This window comes from Diadema setosum, chromosome 10, assembly GCF_964275005.1.
Source record: "Diadema setosum chromosome 10, eeDiaSeto1, whole genome shotgun sequence".
In the NCBI taxonomy this organism is placed as follows: Eukaryota; Metazoa; Echinodermata; class Echinoidea; order Diadematoida; family Diadematidae; genus Diadema; species Diadema setosum.
In genome coordinates this window covers 30,955,619-30,973,790 of record NC_092694.1, presented here as the reverse complement: position 1 = coordinate 30,973,790, position 18,172 = coordinate 30,955,619, and the positions used below count along the sequence as shown (strand labels likewise).

Below are 18,172 nucleotides of genomic sequence, written 5' to 3'. Positions count from 1 at the left end.
GTAGGTTAAATCCTGAAATTTTGCATTCATTTTGTAAGGTTCAAATCCATTTATGCACAATCACAAATCATATTATATCTAAGTGATCATTATTTTAAAGTTAGTCAGCCAGGAATACCATAATGCTATAGTGAAAAAAGATTCCCCTATATCTTGGTTTGGGGTTTGAATGATACACAATTGAAGCAAAAGAAAGTATAATTATCAAGTGTTTCAATTGGATATTTCTTCATAGAGCTTGTTCATAGCAATCACGAAGCAAAACCTGTAGATGGCTTCAGCTTTGCCTGACTTAGCAATGATCAGTGCATAAAATTTGACATTCTGATGGTCTGAATTGAAAAAGAAAGTCCTGCATATACTGCATTGCTAGGCAGTATGGGCTAGAAAGAAATTATCAGTGAATTAGAATGCCTAATGAAACTGACATCGCATGCTGGGCGTATCATATGTACATGGGAGAGGAGTTGTTCAGCAGGCAGCATGTCCACGATGCATGGTTTGCTGCATGAGTGTCTGCATAATACAATCATTCTCTGGGGATAGGCTTGGCATAATATGCAGACTTCTGCCACTTTGCTCTCAGATTTCGGTCTCTTTGCGGCCAAGACGCCCGCATAGTCAAAATCTGGGTTTACAAAATATATACGGCACTCAATAGTTGCTGCCAAATAATAATAGCATCGATAATGAATAAAGGGTTTATGGCAACGTGCTGAGGTGCTGTGAACTACCTGCCATTTTTCCTGTTCTCGGATTTTACGACGCTATTCTCCTATACATAGAGTTTCAGCTGGTACAGAGTGTTACATGTATGTTTTATAAGTTCATATGCCCAAACAACTTGCGTGTAGCTTAACTTGCCAAACTTCTTTTTTTTTTTGTGGGCATTTAGTTATTCATTCAAACTTGACTTTGTTGGAGATTAGGAAGCCATCAGGTGTAGCAATGTTCAATCCAGCAGGATGGCCTGGTGTCATGATTTGGATTAGGGGATCAGATAAATCTCTCTTCAGTGACTGTTAGTTTCCAGGCAACTGTTCCAGTCGGCAAAGAAAGCATGATAGCCATGCTGTGCCAAATTTTGTAAATTTTTATGGTACAAATGTTGTAGCTTCATTTGTACTATAGTAATCACTCAGTTCGTGCAGACAGGATGAGGTAAAGTATAATTATCATTCTACAATGGAAATATTGAGAGCAAATATGATAACTCATTCATATCAGCAAATATAAGAACAGTCATTTGAAAAAGCTACTGAAACTCCTAGTGTAGTCTATTGTATTTTGCAATTTTCATTGTTGACAGAAACCGTCAAATGTTTTCCTTCGATTTGGTAATGTCAGATATGAAATCCCCAGTAAACACATCAGTAATATTCAGCAATAGTCGATGTCAGCCGAAACTGTCAAATGTTTTCTTTTGATTTGGTAATGACATTTCCAGAATCCCCAGTACAATGTTAATAATCTTTAGATTAAAACTGCAATAATGCACAGAGAGCGCCAAAGTGACAATTCTGAGATGTTGTAGAGAGCTGAGGGAATTTTCGTCTGCCACATGCCTATTTTGGGTTGTCACGCTACTCAGATGGCACGGCAACCACCAAATTTGTTCATGGGGCGATGATATGGCTTGCAGTTCTTGGGAGCTCCAAATGAAATTGTGTATCTCCATGCAAATTTCTCCATTAGCATACTAGCATGCCACAGACTGGGGCATAATATACACAAAGATTGTAATATTACAATACCGGACACTAACAATATGGTAGTGTAGTCTTTCACTGTTCAGTCCCCAATCTCCCCAGCAGTGAGCTACAATATGAAAATGGTGGCCACCATTTTTGCAGATGACATTTCATTACAATTTAAAACAGTTGTGACATATTATCACCCATGCATTTCTAGTCTGCCTCAGGCTATACAGAGCACAGAATTTGTATTGATAATGCAGAGATAATTTGGAAGCTATACATGCCCAGTTTTAGTAAATGGGAGGATTTCTTGTGAGGTATTGAGTCTGGCAGTGTAAGACTATAGGGTAGTCGCCAGAGTCGCCTGAATACATCTAGTAATGATGTCAACTTATTACTGCGCACAGTAAATAAGGGGGTAAGTGAGAAGCCAGATTTATGGTTTTAGGTCCCCTCAAGCTAAACTTCACTTGTAGTCTGAAATTTCAGACTCAACAAACAATACTTGCTCAATATTTCCAGCTCTTGCAGAAAACAAAAGGACAAGACAGAATGACAAACAGCTGTGTGTGTGTGTGTGTGTGTGTGTGTGTGTGTCAGTGTGTGACTTTGTTGGACTAAATGTTATATACATGCAACAAGTGAAGTGAAATGAAAAACACCTCTGAGGCATAACAAGTCAGAAACACAACAATAGATGCCTGTCTGCTGTCTATTGTTAGAGGGCTCTTCAGAAAAAAAAAAAATAATAATAATAACTTTGACGCCTGACCTCATGTGGCCATGAAGCTCTGTTAGTTCTCAGTAAGGCTATCATCATGTTCCAGGACAAACTATTTGATTGATTTTTTTTTTTTTTTTTTTTGTTCTGAAAATTGAATATTGTGCAGTATCCGACATCAGTCACTCCAACAGTAGGCACATATTATATTCATTTTATTGTCCCCTCCCCCCCCCCCCCCAATATTTGAGAATAACCTTGGAAGCAGCTATCATGACTGTTGATTTAAATTCTCAATCCTCCCATTCTTCATGCCAAGGACAGCATGAATGTTGTGAAATTTCTCAGCAGGCCTGCATTTTGAGACTAGGCAGTAGTAATGCTCCAGTTATTCAATGAGTACTGGCACCAGCCTTGTATCAACAGTGTATGCAAAAACATTTTATTTGCTTTTGTGTAAAGGTTCATTTTGAATTAAAGGATCCTGTGCATATTTTATGATTTACCTTTGTTTAAAAATAGGATGACTTTCCATATGTGAATGAATATACAGAATATAGCATTTTGATTTAAGAATAAATTTTGAATTAGAAAGTTATATAAAAATTTTGATGTTTATTCAAGTTTGAGAAATGATAATATGGCAGTCACAATGATATTACCAATGTACAGTAGATACATGTACAATGTATTAGGCACATGTCATTGCCTAATAACTCAATTCCAAAACCTTGCTTTGTAAACATACAATGTAGGCTCAATCTTGTTTCAATATCATAGTAATGCACACACATATTGTAGGGCCTACATGTACAGTAATTGCCTTTCTGTATTGAAACCTTGAGGGCTTATTCTTTTTGTCAATATAATAAATGCCTACATATGCTATTGCCGCGTAATAACTGCATTAACCTTGATGTGTGCACAAACACCAGTTGCATTTTTTGAATCAATATCGTAGCTACCATATTTGTATTTCCAACTCCTTCATGCACCACACACAGTCTCCATTGCTACAATTATTACAGCTCTGGAATACTTTGTGTAAAGAATACTGTAAAAGTGTAAATTTTCGCAGTGTAGAATTTGACCAGAAACTGGCGTGAATACAAAATATATTGTATTGTATGTATTGTATGCGAATATTTTTGCTTGTTATGTTTACCAGTATGCAATGTCTTGATTCAGCTGAATTAAAAACATGCCAAATTCATCTTTAATATTTGGCAGAAAAAATAAATGACTTGCACAAAAATTCTGCATCCACTTTTACAGTACCCTCTGAAGTTTTTCATAAATTCATAAGGGAAAAATAAGTTCACGGACAATCTGTGTGCAAGTCAATGAGAAGCTTGTGATGCCTTGACGTCATCTTCTCATATAATTTACATAATTTCATATTCTTCAATTGCTGACCATATAGACACCAAATATGCAATAACGAAAGGGATATTACTTGAAGATTGTATATTTTTCGTGCTTTTGTTGTTTGTTTGTCATTTTTGTGGGTATAGAATTTCTTGGAACAAAATAATTCCAAAGCAACAGATTATCACAAAGTGTGTGTGTGGGCGTGCGCAGATGGAGCATTTCTGAAAAAATGACTGTTTGATAGCTGAATCTTGGAAACGATTATTTGTTTTCTTGTTTTTTCCATAGCAAAGAAATAAGAGCCCCCCCCCCCCCCAAAAAAAAAAAAAAATGAATAAATTTGTTTTTCCACTATTGCACTTTTGCATCAGATATCTTCCTGTACTGATATGAAAGTTTGTATGACAGAAATTTTTGTGATGCTTTTGCAATCCATCCATGCTTTTTACATGGGTTTGTCTATGGCCTGTGTCATGATTCAAGGGGCATTATGTTGAAAGAAAAACAACAACAACAACCACACCACTCTACCATTACACTTTAACTGTAGGTTTTTAGGAATCCTAGTAGTTCCTTTATTATTCATTTTAGTACCCCAACTCATCTGAAATTGATTATGTTGTGGAATGGATGAAATTGTTGATCATATTTTGATAGTCCTCAGGATCCATGCAGAATCATTACTTATGTATTTTTATTGTGTAAAATCAAAATTTTATACATGCCTGTACAGAAGAAGTATATATATGTCGGGAACTGTTCGACACTGTGTACAATTTGCCATGTAGTCTGATCACATTAATCTGGGCATGGAAAAACATGTACAGGAATACACTTTGCACACAGCGCCACTGTGTAGCAGAGCAAGAAATTTCGCAATCCATTAGCATTTAGCCGTTTGAATTATTACGATCGCCCCACTTAATTGAACGGGGCAGTGTTCAAGGGAGCTAATCAATAGTTGGAGTGAAGTGGTGCATGGGAATAGTTACCATGCACTATTTGGGATGCTGCGTTTATGAATGTAACAAACCATATTACTTCATGCCTCCCTCTTGGACATCTGGGGCATAATGATGAAATTAGCAAGCACAGGCTGAGAAGTAAAGATTTCATTCAGAGAATGTAAACCAAAGAAAGAGTATGTACAGATATCAACATAGTGTAGTTTTAAATGCACAACAATACTTATAGATATTGCTTGTCTCAGACCATACATTGTAGTAGTTTTTTGTTTTTTTTCTTTTTTTTTCTGTCGGTTTCTGTACAATTCTTTTTTTGTAGATCCATCGTTAAAAAGGAATGTTATAGTTTTGGTTGAATTTGGGCTTCAGGTTTCTAGCTCTTTTGTGAGATAAAGAGAACCTCTTTGATATGACATGTAAAAAAACATACAATTCTAAGAGGAATTCAAAGCTTATTTGATAAAGAGTGGTTTTGAAATAGTTGAGATATATTCGGAAACAAAGAGGTCCTAGTTAAAGGTGGGAGCTACCTTTTATTGGGACCACTTTGTTTTACATTGTTTTTGGATCTGTGTCTCAGCCATATCAAAACCAATTTTCATCAAATAAACTCTGAATACCTCTTAGAATTGTATGCTCCTTAATATTTTATAGGTGGCTTTTGATTATCTTGCTAAAAGTTAAGATATAAATCCCCACCTTAACCAAAACCAAAATCCCTCTACTCATCAGCTCCTCTTGGAACTATACTGCAGATGTCCTCATCCGGTCATCTTTTATTCATTATTAAACACTTGACAAAATTTACTAGCATACAACATTTAGGAGAATATGGCAGTTTTGATGAATCAACAGGAACATTAATTTTCTAAAATGTGTTGCCAATTTAAGAATCACTGAATTTAGCAAACAATACAAAGCTCTGTACAAAATTTACTGGTATAACATTTATAGAAGAATATGGCAGTTTTGATGAATAAACAGGAACATTAATTTTCTAAAATGTGTTGCCAATTTAAGAATCACTGATGAATTTAGCAAATAATACAAAGCTCTGCACAAAATTTATTGATACAACATTTATAGAAGAATATGGCAGTTTTGATGAATAAACAGGAACAGTAATTTTCTACTTTTCTACTTTTTTTTTTTGGACCAGTAACTTTTTCAGGAATATACCAGTAAAATATGGAAAAACTGGGTACTTACTGGTCCCACAGACAGGTCAGACCAGTTAAAAAAGAAAAAAGGAAAAAGGACCAGTTTAAAAAAATAATGGTTTAGCATGCAGCCCTGTCCACTGTATGTGACATAGTTTAACTGAAAAGTAAGAATGTTGATTTAAAGAAAAAAAAGAAAAACTGTAATCTACAATGTAGGTCCAGGGCATGAAATGTGTTTTGTGGGCCTAATGGGTTAAATAACAAGCCAACCACAATAAAATACAGAGCCGCCTAACTTACGAACCAGACCAAACTCCAGCAAAATTCACCCCAATATAGTACTAATACCAGTTACAAGAAAAACACATTTCATATTTGATTTATACACCTGGGTCATGAGGGAGACTGTGGGTGAAAACATCTTTTCGGAAGAAGTGTACGTCATTCAGGATTTGAACCCTGGACTGCCTGTTTTAAAGCCTGCAATGCAACTTCTTCCTTGGTAGATGGTAAACAAAATACAAGAGACTTTAATAGAGGACTTTGATTTAGCTTTCGGTGAAATCAAACGATGGGTCATCATCCCAAATTCAAAGTTATCATGTTATAAGAAATGGCAGTCACATCATATTATGCCACCCTGACAGATTGTGCTGCCTACTACAATAGTGATTATAGCATAATGAATGAGTAGTATTCTATCATGAGTACCGTGACCTTTTAATGGTCTTGAGCATTCACAGAAATCAAATTGCGCACTCATCATTTGTGATGCTCGTCGTGCAGTTCCCACATCAGACATAGATGGGAGTTGTCACCCTTTGTGGCCGAGGGACGGTCGGTCGCGCCGAACCGACCTGAGTCATGAGGCCGACCGATTCAACGCCACGTCGCGCATCGCCGCATCTGCCGCTGCTTCTTCCCCTTGGCCTATTCATTACTCCGGCGAAGCATGCGTTGGCTGGACGTTTGGCGATGAATAGACTCTGTGCAAGTCACGTTCAGTTTCTGACTGTCCTTCTCCCACCAGAAGGAAGCAGCCATAAAAGTGACATGTGACCTTCTTGCTGTGACAAGTGTTTCAAACAAGAGATGCCGGAGAGCCAGTGGCTTCTTTGTTTTGTTTGTTTATTTGTTTTTTGTTTTTTCTTCTGGACTCTATTCTGAATGTGTGGATTAATTGACAATAAAATGAGATGTAATTGATGTACGAATGCAAACAACTATGCGTACAAATCTAGCTCCTCTTTGTGTATGAGCAGAAAACGGTCATATTTTTACTTTGAGGCATGTTAGATTTTAAATTCACTGTCGAGATAAAGCATAAATCTACAATGTAATGATTATTGTTGCAATCTTGTCAGTGCATCCACCTAACAGCAACAAATTGCTCATCAAACCTAGTATATGGTATTAATTGATAAAGTTCATTTATTATGCATTCAGTGCAAAACAAAGAAGTGGGTACTTCCCTAAGTGTTATTAAAACAACAGGCCATTCTGGTCCCCTGGTCTACGCAACTTCTTTCTGTCTTTGAACATGGATTCTATAAATTGTTATGTCAGGCAGGCTCATGCATTATGTCACTTTGTAATCAAGAATTAAAGGACGATTCCACCTTCATAGACATGTGGGTTGAGTGAATGCAGCAATATTAGTAGAATACATCAGTGAGAGTTTGAGCAAAATTGGACAATCCTTTAAAAAGTTATGAATTTTTGAAGTTTCTGCTCAGTCACGGCTGGATGAAAAGACTACTATAGATTGTGATGTCACATGAGTACAACGATAACAAGAAAGAATAAAAAAAAAATTCAACATATTTCCATTTTTCTCGCATAACAAAAGAACACTCGACTTCTCTCTTTCAGAAGGCAGGGGGAATAATATTACCCTTAACATACGTCAGTAGCAAGTCGAAGAAATGTGCACTTTATTCAAAAAGTACAATTTTGTGAAATTCTCTTTTTATTTTCCTTATAATACAAATGTAGTTGTACGCATGTGACATCATACACTGTAGTAGTCTTCTCTTCCAGCAGTGACTGCGCAGATACTTAAAATATTCATAACTTTTGAATGGATTGTCCAATTTTCCTCAAACTTTCACTGATGTGTTCTACTAATATTGCTGCATTCTCTCAAGCCTTATGTATATGAAGGTGGACTTGTCCTTTAAGAACCCACAAGAAAGAGAGAAAAAAAATGGAAAGGTCAGTTGTACAAATGTGCACATACAATGTATACTGATTGTAAGCTGGTTTTAATATAGCACTGACATGCCATACCATAAGGCATTAAAATGTGTGTCCCCATTTGCGTGAGACTACCAGAGCTTGCAGATGGACCCTTGCCCAGTTTGACCAACACTTTTTCTTCTCTAGTCTCCACAGTATCTGCAAAATAATGACCCAGTGATCAAAACAAAAGCAACTTCAAAACAAATCAAGTGCTGTGGGTAGAAAGAATCATGAAAGTTCTTGTAAGATCATGATCCATAGCGAGCAGAAATAAACAATTATGTTGGTATCTAAAAGTGTCCTGTTTGGGGGCAAGCAATGTTCTGTTGTAAATGTGGCCAATTATGTTCTTGAATATTAGACGTACTCTTTTCATCAGGCAGGTTTATATAGAGTTGAAGAGTTTTTGCTGGATGCACTGTGCTGATTGTTTAAAAAAAGGAGGTGGAAGTCTTGAAAGTAGACTAGGCATGTCATTTGTCTCCCATCCATGGATCAATGAAAGAGCTGGAGCGAAATTGCACTCATTACACGGGTATCAGGCACTTGGCCGTCGCGTGATCGCGAGCGCATCAGAACCGGCAAGGTCGCGCTCAAATTGAACGGACCCCAGTGGTGGCAGTATGTGGTCCATGGAATACATTGGGACCCTTGTGTCTGTTAGTGTCTGTTTGATATGCAGTGGTGGACACGTCTGTTCAATCATCAGTGGAAACTCATCAACATGTAAATGTCTCCTAGCTGCAGAATTATAATGTTCTGAGATGTGGGTACTTGGTGTGAAGTACACCCACCGTGTCATGCTTCAAAGATCATATATCCTGTTGTAATGTTTGCACTAGTCATTCCTGACGGTGCTGTAATCTAGTATAATGGTCGTGTACTTGATTTGAGTGAGAAAAATTTTATCACATGATTCATTTCATGGGCTTGTAATGACCCCCCAAAATACCTTCAATGTTAATATTAAAATTAGATACACACTGCCTCCATTTATGAGCATATGAGCATACGTACATATTTGCGTTGACTCTGTGATATATATCTGGTATAATTAAAGTTAGCTTACAACAATTTTACTTGGGAGCACTATTGTATGTGGTCTTTTCAATAACAGAATGATTTTGTTTAGTTTAGCATAGGTTGCATTTTCTTGATTATCTTTTTAAAATGAGTTTTTATACTGTGTATTGCATTGGCTTCATGTACAAATGTAGAATTGGAAATAGAATTTAAATGGAATAGAATTGAATAGATTGATTGATAAAGCTCATTAAACTTGAACCCTTTGCATACACACAGGCACTTTATATTTATAGCATAACATGCCAAGTATTTTCATCAGCATTCAGTAATCCATCCAAACTTGAGCTTATTGTAAAGTTAGCAAGCCCACTCAGGTGTAGCAATGTACCTCAGTCTAACAGGATGGCCATGGCGACACAATAAGGATGAGATAATCTCTATTCATTGACAATTAGCTTCTAGACATCTGTGCCAGTCAGCAGACAAAGCCCTCCAGGAAGCCTGCCATCTTTGGAACAAAGCACTGTAAGGGTTAATAATTAGATATCCCACGTTTAAATCCTGCCCTATGCATTCATCCTTGGACGGAACTCCTTAACCACTGAGTCACCCATGATCCCAAGTCTATAAATTCTATCAATGCCAAGGGTAATTATTGCAAAAAGAAAAGACCTTCTGAAAAGAATCTGTCCTTCGGCTTGTTTACCACATACATTGCTTGTCACTGTAATTATCATTATATGTAGGGATAATCTGCTCTGCTTTTGCCAACTTGTTTGAAGCTTTGATAGAGCAGGGCCCATGAAGGTTGGATGAGATTTCATTCCAGATGTGATTGACATGATACTAAAAAGGAGAAAGTCAGCCATTTTTGAATGGTAGAAGAAATCATGAGTGTGGCAGTATGTGTTCTTTGGTTAGTTCTTTCACTTTCATCACACCACAAAAAAAAAAAAAAAAAAAAAAAGGCTAAAGGTCATTATGGCCCTCTGTACAAGCTGTTGTGACTCAAAACATCCTACATGTCTTTGATCCACCATCCTTTCATAATGACCTGAAGTGACCTGATATGTCTGCATTGTCAGAACTTGGGGAGATCCCCTCATTTGGTTGGGCGTGGCACCTGTCATCAAGGTGATAATCACTGGTTAAAGAGCTTAAACTGTCTTTAATGGGGCCAGTGTTTCCCCCCTCTCCCTACCTTTTTGAGGAAGTACCCTATGTAGAGTGCACCCTGTTACAGCGGCGGATCCAGGAATTCCGTAAAGAGGGGGTCCCTTTACAAAATTAAAGGGGGGGGGGGGGGCGCATGCACCCCCCTCCATTTTTTTTTTCTTTTTCTCTTTTTAAAAGCAAAGAATAAAGGAAGGGGGCACAAGCCCGATGCACTCCCCCTGGATCTGCCACTGTGTTATAATTGACAAGGAGGGCAGTGTGGCAATATGTTGTATGGGTTTGTTGTTATTGTTTGTGTTCACTTTTAGAATGCATTACAGTACAACACAATTACTCTTCGTGGATGTGATGGAGGTGCGCTGAGTTGATACAGACTGTTGACGAAATTTGCAATTTCCAGTTCCGGGTACCAGCTGGCCGCTGATTGAATCAATTTTGGAGAGCAGACAATGAAAAGTAAAAGGAAAAGATGAAGAAGAGGAGGAGGTGTTTTCCAACAGGATGCTCATCAATAAATTTATTTGTGACCTCAACGAAGTACACGTTACAACCCAGCCATTGTTCGTCGAACTGGTTTCTGAGAATTTGTTATGTGTGACCAGGTGGTTCAGCTGTGTAGTGGGGGGGGGGGGGGGGAATGGCTGGATGGGAGGTTGAGAGGGGAACAATGTTTGTTTGTTTGTTTTTTCTCTCTCTCTCTATTTCTTTTTTTTTTTTCTCTCTCGCTCAGGTCCTTCTGCTACCACTTTAATGTATTGTAAATAATGATGCATGATTAGTAATACCAATGTACTTGTTAAACCAAGACAATGGACATGATTCATTTCATATGTGTGGTAACGTTTTTTTTCTACATCAAAGTTGAGGTTCAATCCACATTGTGATACTCATATGGCATTTAAAACATGTTAAAGGGATGGCATAGTATTGGTTGAGGTGAGGATTCAGCTTTAAACTTTTTTTATGAGATAATTAGAAACCTCTTTATGAAATGTTAAAGAGCATAGCATTTGAATAAGAATTCATAGACTCTAGTTTATTTGAGGAAAATCAGTTTTGAAATGACTGAGATATCCAAAAAACAGAGTAAAACAAAGCAATCCTACTCAAAGGTGGGTCCCACCTTTTGTAAGTACACGTGTATCAATTTGTTTGGATATCTCGACCACTTTAAAACCAATTTTCATCAAATAAACTTTGAATTCCTCTTAGAACTATATGCTTTTTCATATTTCATAAGAGGTTTCCTCATATCTCACAAAGAAAAATTGGAAACCTGAAGTCCCATCTCAACAAAAACTATACCATCACAGTCATCAAGTCTGAAGAACAGATGTACCTTGAAGTCTTTTTTTTTTCTTCCTTTTCAAAGATTAACAGTAACATGTGGAAATGATGTTAATTTTGAAGGTCTTACCAAGAGGATTTCACTCTCTCTACATTTTGTATATTTTTTGAAGTCTTGATGTTGTCATTGAAGAAGCCATTTTGCCTTTTTGTTACAATGCCGGTAGAAATAGTAATAATATTGGTGATGAAATAAATACTAATAATGATAATACACAGTAATAAACAGTTTTTGAGATATTATGATAGTTAATAGTACTGATAATGATGACAGTGTTTAAGAGATTATGATAACATCTACAATTATGAAAGATACATACACAGAAAGATACATATATCACACAATATGCAGAGTCTTTGCTTGATCAGAAGATTTGAATGTTTTTTTTCTTCACTCTGAATGAGGTACCTTAGCCCGTTCCATACTGAATTCTGAAATGCCCATAGACTTAATACGTAGACCTCCAGGTTCCTGCAGGGAAAGGGTTAACAAATTATGATTCTAACATCTCTCACTTTATCTCTCCCTCTCTCTCTCTTTATCTCCTTCCCCTCCCACGTAGATACCATGAACACGGATGACTTCCTCAAGGAGGCACAGATCATGAAGAAGCTACGACATCCCAAGCTGATCCAGCTCTATGCTGTCTGCACCCGCGACCAGCCCATCTACATCGTGACGGAACTCATGGTCAATGGCTCACTCCTGGAATTCCTGCAGAGTCGTAAGTGTGGATGGAATTGGGACTATGGTGACAGGACATGAAATATATGCTCTTGCGATGATTGCTCCAGTCTTATTTTCTCTAAGGACTTAAAGTTAAGGTTGTGGTAGGGTTTTCGATTCAGTTTGATATGAGGATTAGGATTAGGGTTAGGGTTATGTTTGTGGGTAGAATTTATGTTTGGCCTAGCGTGCAGCTATTTCACTGGAGCAATTGTTGCAGGAGCAAATGTCATGGGAACGACACTCTAGTCTCTATTCTAGACATATTAGCCTATTTTACTTGATCAGACAATGACAATGACAATTGTTTTATTTTCCCTTACCTTATATCAGGGTATTGGGGAATGCATTTAAATACAATAACTACATTTGTATTTACAATATTTACAAACATTGTGAACAGTAATCATATTTCATTCTTCATAATGGAAAACATAAAGTATATAGTTTGATTATGCAGAAATCAGTGTTAACAGAAATATTGCTGCCATTATACACAATGAAGAACCTAGCCCCATCCTTTGTTCATTTGGATGAATGAAAACCTGTGTAGGGGTGTGTTTTGTTTTTTTTTAATACATAAAATATCATCGTAATAGCGTAGAAAATGTCACATTTTCTTGGTGTTTCTGCATACTGCTACCTTCTGAGCATATTGAATGTGGAAATGATCGATGATTCTCATGAAATATTGATCTCAAAAAGAGAAATCATGTCCTCTTGTCATTCAAGTGGAAAAAAGACTTTTTAACCCTTTAGCACTCACTCATACACATTATACATATTTGCACATAAATTAGCGTGAGGACATATTCTTTGCAAGTTGCAGGTCAAGCTGCCAATACCCCCAAAACAGCCACAAATGAAAGACAAGACAAGTAAAGGAAAAAAAAAACAACATTTTCATTACTGATAGTCTTACTCCCATTTCCTTGAAAGCTAGTTATTGATATTGTCTGAGCATAACATTATGCTGGGTGCATGGTAGTTGGTTCCATAGTATTATAAACGAACACCCTGTCACATTTGTCCTTCACATGGGCGGAAACTCGGGCTAATAATATCACGTGAAATTAATGTTTCTAAATTTCAAAGAAATCCATGATTTCCTTGGTCCCATATGGCGATTGCTTTCCTCACTTTTTGCGAGCTTTTTTTCCCGATCGCTTTGCTATAACTCTGCGCATGCTGTACAACCGTATGGTTTCAATTACGAGCACTGCCCAGATCTTCTGTTGTAATATTATTTAGCTTTGACTTCGAAAAAGATGGGAAAAAAAATAGATAATGTACAATTTGTATAGTTAATGTCTGTAGAACAAGAATGAGAGTGTAATCACAACAATGTTCAATTTCACTTTTTCATACCCTGGCATTTATTCCTTTAATGGGTTTCCCAAACTGCAGTTGTACGTTTTGAACCTCTCAATCTTGCCAAAAGACAGTCTGTTTTCTCCCTGTTCAAAGTAAAATCATTAAAGGTTGATTTATGAATTCCAAACTAAGTACTGAGCAGTAATAATGCATGCTGTCCATGCTAATTTATCAGCGTTACGTGAAACTGATGGGGAGCACGAGTGTGGCAAGTTTTCATACTTGGTTAGAACATGTTTGTAAACATGTGTAGAAATTATTATGTTTCACTCTTCTCAAGTTATTTTTGAACTCAAGACCGAGCCTTGAGCAGAAATGATGTTCCCTGTCCATCTTCATTTATCAGCATTACATGAAGAATTTGGTGTGACGCAGCATTTTGGGAGTTTTCACACTTGGTGAAAAACTTGTTTGTGAACATAATAAAAACATGACTTGTATCACACTTCTTGAGTTATTCTTGAACCCAAGACCGAGCCTAAAGCAGTTCAATGAAGTACCATGACCATCTTCATTTACTAGTGCTACATAGACAATGTAGATTATGGTGTAGAGTGTGAGTTTGGAGAGATTTCAAACATGGTGAAGGGCTCGTTTGTAAACATGTGAAGGAATATGTTTCACCCTTCTTGAGTTGTAATCTTGAACTCAAGACCGAGCCTTAAGTAGAAATGATGTAGTCTATACCCTATCAATCTTCATTTTAATATCAGCAATATACGGCTGTATGGTGTACATGAAGAACTTTGTGTGGAGCAGAGTTTGGAGAGTTTTCACACAAAAGAACTCAATATCATGTGTAGAAAACATGTTTTATTCTTCTTGAGTTACAAAATTGTACTTTTTGTAATAGCTCGCTCGAATGTTCTTCTTCAAATCACTTCTGGCTGATCATAGTCTGGAGATGCCTTCCAGTCAAATTGTACTCAACTCTTGGTGTGCATTTGCAGTTTTGATAGATAGGCCTCTGAGCTACAGCGGATGAGTTGGATCATGGCTTGACTTTGAGTTCATTTCCGCCAGCAGTGCGTGTGTTCACGTACACACTCTTGCATGTCTGATGAACAGACCATGGAGTTGGCGACACAGCTGTTTCGTTGAACGTCATTTGCAGTGAGCAGACTGTGAGAAAGACACATTTCATTGAGCATCTGAAGACTTTTTAATTCCAAACAGGTCTCAAACATACACGTTTCCAAAACATGATTACAAACTAATTCTGTTTTAATTTGCAGTCTGAAGTCTCTCTTTGACTCAAGAGCCTTGAAAGCAAGTGAAGCGGGACCTCTGTATTTTGTGATGAGGCGTAACATTTGTTTGAAAATGCTTCAAGTGCATGCACATACAGCTATTTATGATGTTGGCTCTTTTCCAGTGCTAGTGCTGTATTTGTTCATTACGTGGAGAATAATTGTTACACTTGTGTGATTCAGTCTAAAACCCCCCCACCTTGACAGGACAAACAAAAAAGTAAAATGTGTTTGATCGCTTTGGTGATTCTTAGCCAAAAACGGCTCTGGGAATTACCAGTATCCTGTCTGTAATTACCTCACCAAAGTTTGAGTTGTTCGTGTTGGGATCAGCGTATTGACAGGACAGGGTTACGTGGGAGAAAACGTATATGTGCCAGGCAGTACCACGATGGTGGGTGAAGGGGGTTACGTTTGGGGGTTAGAAGTTCAGTATGAGATGGGGTAAGCAGCAGACGGTGGTAGAGTTGATGGTTTTTACAGAACATCTTCCAATGAGGAACCGCCTCACTTACAGTATATATCCAGCATTTAGCTACATGTATAAACATACATGTACGTGGTATGCGCACTTCTTCATGGAGAAAATTGAGCAGCAAAACACTTCAATACCCACACATTTGTACATTCTTTTTCACTAAGTCACAATACTCTGTGGTATGTGTCCCTTTTGATACATTGTATGTACACATTGTCTTTCTTTTTTCCTGCAGTTTAAGCAGAGTACATACAGAGATATGCATAGGTGGGACTACAAGCAAACGGCATTGCAAGATGTAATTTGTCATCATGTTCACCTCCAACAGTAATCAGGATTCCTTTTTGCACAAGTCGAGGCAGTTGAGGCAGCAAAGTCTCCTCCAGTGAGATACGCCCTTAAGGGCCACAGATGTTTTTGTGTAAGCACTGACACTAGAAAGTTAAGGTGGAGCAAGCATGAATAATTTATGCAATGATGTAGAAAGAGGAGGAGTGGTTTTATGCAGCTTACTGTATGTAGATTTCAGACTTATGACGCAGACAGCTTGGCTTCATAGCACTGTATATGGCGCATCCATCATCAGGAAACTGAAGTCCCTTTAATAAGAAAAGACTTTTGATCTCGTGTTGGGTTCATATCTTTTTGGGTTCAGTGACTTGCATGAAAACAAAACGGCATTTCCAATGTATAAGAAAACATGCAGAGGGTGTACCAGCAAGTCAGATTTCGAGACAAAGATAACACACTTTTCAGAGTCCCCACCCCCCCCCCAAAAAAAAGAGAAAACAACAACAACAACAACCCAAAACCAACAACAACAGCAACAACAACCCACAAATACACAAGCAGATTAACAATGATTATGCAAGTAATGATGAGTCAGACGTGTTGGGAATATTTTGTGTCTGGTGGACATGGAAGCATTGTGTATTTTGAAAGTTTTGTATGATATGAAAGTTGGTAAATGTTGGATGATTTGCAATTTGTGATTCTTCTTATTTCAATGCTGCCCAAGACAGAAGACACACTCTGTATGATGATGCAGCTGTGTAAAAGTTTTGATAAATGTTGCACAAATATAGCAGAAACTAGGCTGGATGAAGCAATTTTTATTTGCAACAATATTTTGTAAATCATATCAAGTATATATATATTTTTCTTTCAATGGCAATAGCCAAATATGATAGAAATCGAAGGAATTCAATTCATTTGGGAATGAAGAATCTACTCTACTTGCAAATTTCAACAAGTACAGTGTATGTTTGAATAGAGAGATATAAAGAGTTTACTGTAAATGTAAGAGCAAATACACTATATCTATTTCTATCAATTTGAGATTGAACTTGCTGAAAAACAAAGAAAGTAATCAAAACACATGTTAGGACCATCTTCAAAAGTGTTTCTTTTTTCTCTGACTTTGCATTCATACTTAAGATATATTCAGAGACATAATTATTGTTTTGAAGTCATTAAATCATTATTTTGCGTTATTTGACCTGTGATCTCTCCAGCCAAGGGTCACTCATTGCAGCTGAGGATCCTGATCGACATGGCTGCCCAGGTGGCGGCCGGCATGGCATACCTGGAGTCCCAGAACTACATCCACCGGGACCTGGCGGCCAGGAACGTCCTGGTGGGGGAGAACAACATCTGCAAGGTGGCCGACTTTGGCCTGGCCCGTGTCATCAAGGTCAGTTCTTGTCTGTCCGTGGTCCCTGGTCCCTGGTCCCTGTCACGAGGGTCAAAACCAAATCAAGCACTGCCTCCCGAATTTCGCAAAGGCAGTTTAAATCAAATCCACTGCTCAAATTTAGTAGATAGCGTGAACCAAGCAGGGAATTGATGTTCCTTGCATGTGTGTGTGCTGGCAGGCGTTCAGTATTGGAGGTTTGTTGGCATACAATTGTATGAGATGATACATGTATGTGATGAGCGTTTTGCATTGTACACAGTCAACATTTGCAAGCCCTATGAACTAGATTTAAATTGCCTTTGTGAATTTTGCCCCCCCCCCCTCCTATGTTTCATGCAATGAGTGTACCTAGGAATGGATCATGTTCTCTGCTGAGCAGAGATCTAGAGGGGTTGATGGTTTAAAAGGTTTGGGGGGGGGGGGTGGGGGTCATCTCCGAGTGTGTGTCACAATGTCTACAGGTCCATCCCCAGAATATGGGAAGAAAATACCTTAAACAAATGCTTTCCACCCTTTTTCTTCCCTGAGGCCCACTTTAGCCTAAATTTTTTTTTTCCTTCTTTTTTTTAGGATCTGGCAAATTAAATAGACATCTTTATCTTATCTTTATTCTTATCATTTTTGGAAGAAGCCCACCTGTGAGAGTTTTGCAGCCCACTAGTTGAAACGCACAGCTCTAAATGGTTTATGTGTGATTGTCTCCTTTAAGGAGGGAACATGGTTCCTCTTTGCAGGCAGCTCACTATAGGAAGTGCAGCGCTCCAGTCACAGGAGTAATAAAGTCAGTGGAAGGAACGAACCAGGACGTCCAAACATTCAAAGGGAGACATTTGGATGTTGTGATATTCGAGGGAGAGGTTTGGATGTTGAAACATTGAAGGGAAACATTCTTCCTTGAAATCATTAAATAGAGACATGATTCATAGAATGAGACATCACT

At 37.8% G+C, this 18,172-nt stretch overlaps 1 protein-coding gene across 1 annotated transcript in view; it reads left to right on the top strand.

The window, feature by feature from the left end:
- The window catches only part of LOC140234308 (tyrosine-protein kinase Src42A-like), a 73,999-nt gene that overhangs the window by 46,734 nt on the left and 9,093 nt on the right, over window positions 1-18,172 (top strand). Inside the window, exons 5-6 of the mRNA XM_072314370.1 lie at window positions 12,271-12,432; window positions 17,051-17,229. Of these exons, the coding sequence (XP_072170471.1) occupies window positions 12,271-12,432; window positions 17,051-17,229 (341 nt within the window). The remainder of the gene's footprint in view (window positions 1-12,270; window positions 12,433-17,050; window positions 17,230-18,172) is intronic.